Below are 2,202 nucleotides of genomic sequence, written 5' to 3'. Positions count from 1 at the left end.
GGCGCGCGGGCCCGCGGGGGGCCATTCGGAGGGCGGCGGGGCCCGCGCAGGCCGCCGTCCTCCCCGCCCCGCTGCCCGCAGCCGCCCCCTCACCTCGTCCAGGTCCACGTAGGGCCCGGCGCCCTCGGGGAACATCTCGTCCACCGCCGGCTTCATCTCACCTGCGGCCTCTCCCGCGTCCCCGGCTCACTTCCGGCCCGCCTGACGCCTCTTCCGGTAAGCGCGCGGCCGCGGTGTGTCTAGACGCCGGAGGACCGCCGACTCTATGGTCTCCCGCGGGTCGTTGGCGCACAGGGACGCTGCGCAGGAACTTGGAAGTGGTCCGCGGCCACCGATGGCTCGGCCCGAGGGGCCTGGCACAAAGCGCTGCCCAAGAGATGCCCGTTAAAGGACGTGCGTGTTCAGAAAGAGAGGGGCGGTGGCCAGAGGGGCGGGGTGAGGGGTAGGCGACAGTGGAGAGGGGACCAGGAGAAACCCGCAGCTTCAAGGTGCAGGTGCACGGGACGGAAAGTCCAGCCTGGGGACATAGCCAAGGACATCGTCATAACGTTGCATGGGGACAGAGTGTGTACGATTGTCAAGTCACTATGTTGTACACCTGAAACGAATAATATCGTGCATAAACTATGCTTTAAAAGAAAATGGGAATGGTCAACGGAGTGAAAAGGCAACCCACCGGATGGGAGCAAGTATTGAAATTACACACATACATATGTATATATGTATATATACATACGCATATGGTACGGGATTAATATCCAGTATATATAAAGAACCCATAAAACCCATGGGCAAATGACTTGAATATACCTTTCCCTGAAATAGATGTTCAAATGGCCAATAAGCACATGAAAAGATGCTCAACACCGCTAAGCATTCGGGAAATGCAAATCAAAACCACAGTGAGCCACCACCTCACACTTAACAGAACAGATACTATTTAAAACCCCAGACAATAACACGTGCTGGAGAGGGTGAGGGGAAGTAGAGCGCGTGCACACTGCGGGCGGGGCAGGGAACTGGTGCAGCGTTCGTGGAAAACGGTATGGGGGGGGCCTCAAAAATTACACCTAGAAATGCCATTGATCCAATGTCCCACTCTGGTGTGTCCCCAAAGGAAGTGAAAGCAAGGTCCTCCTGAGACGTTTGCACACCCTGTCCGTCCAATTCACAATAGCTAAAGTGCGGAAGGATCTCAGGTGTTCACTGATGGGTGGATGGTGAGCAAGGGGTGTTCTGTACATGAGATGGATACTGTTCAGCCATGAAAAGGAAGTGCTGACATCTGCTGCATGAACGAAGCTTGAGGACGTTATGGTCAGCGAAATGAGCTGTCACAGAAGGTCCCTACAATAGTCAGATTCACGGAGATAGAGGCCGGGTGGGCAGACCGTGGGGGTGGGGGCAGGGCTGGGACTCAGTGTCTAGTGGGGACTGAGTTTCAGTCGGGGAAGATGAGAAACTTCTGGAGATGGATGGCGCAGATGGATGCACAACAACGTGAATGTGCTTAACGCCACTTAAAAATAGTTACAGTGGTAAATTTTATGATATGTGTATTTCATCATAATTTTTTAAAGCATGTGAATGAGAGAAGGGGGTAGTAGGAGGGAGGGGGAAGGAAAGGGAGAGGGGAGGGGGGAGAGCATGAGATACTTGAGCTAGACTTCTGGAAGCAGGTAGGCTTGGGGGCTGGGCGGCAAGAGAAGTGGAGGAGGGGAGGGGCGGGGCAGGGAGACAGGGATTAAGCCTGGCTGGAGGGGGCCTGTGGCCTGAGTAGGCAGCGCGGGGCTCAGGAGAGGCGAGGAGAGACTGGGTGTGTGGGTGAGTCTCAGATGACACGTGACACGAATCACTTAGAAGTACCCAAGCAAAAGACCAAGGAAGCCACGACTCCATGGTCACCGACAGACTTCTCTTTGGGGTGGTTTTAAAACAGGGGCCCCTATTCCCATAGAGGGGTCAGACCTTCCAGGAAGGCAGGATCCGGGCCTCCCCAGGGACTCTGATATTCACGGGGTGGCAGAACTGGGGATGCGAGGTGTCACCGAGCACTTAGTGGATCTGGGTCATCTGTGGGGCCCGAATCCCACCCATGTCCTTTTGAGAATGGAAGGAACCCTATTCATGACTCCCCAGGACGACAGGTGTGGACGGCTGGGTACCAGGGCACGTGGTCCCCCAGGTCACCAGCCACCAAGA

The 2,202-nt window shown here is 55.8% G+C and overlaps 1 protein-coding gene across 2 annotated transcripts in view; it reads right to left on the bottom strand.

Annotated features, from left to right (window-relative positions):
• The window catches only part of COPS9 (COP9 signalosome subunit 9), a 4,442-nt gene extending 4,235 nt beyond the window's left edge, over positions 1-207 (bottom strand). The window contains exon 1 of one of the 2 annotated variants that reach the window (XM_029933516.1): positions 94-207. In XM_029933516.1, the coding sequence (XP_029789376.1) occupies positions 94-156 (63 nt within the window). In that variant the 5' untranslated portion in view covers positions 157-207. The remainder of the gene's footprint in view (positions 1-93) is intronic. The other variant, XM_029933517.1, reaches the window with a different exon arrangement.
• Positions 208-2,202: the final 1,995 nt, after the last annotated feature.

This window comes from Suricata suricatta, chromosome 3 (genome assembly GCF_006229205.1).
Source record: "Suricata suricatta isolate VVHF042 chromosome 3, meerkat_22Aug2017_6uvM2_HiC, whole genome shotgun sequence".
In the NCBI taxonomy this organism is placed as follows: domain Eukaryota; kingdom Metazoa; phylum Chordata; class Mammalia; order Carnivora; family Herpestidae; genus Suricata; species Suricata suricatta.
The sequence above is the reverse complement of the archived record's forward strand: the minus strand, read 5'-3'. Positions and strand labels throughout refer to the sequence as shown.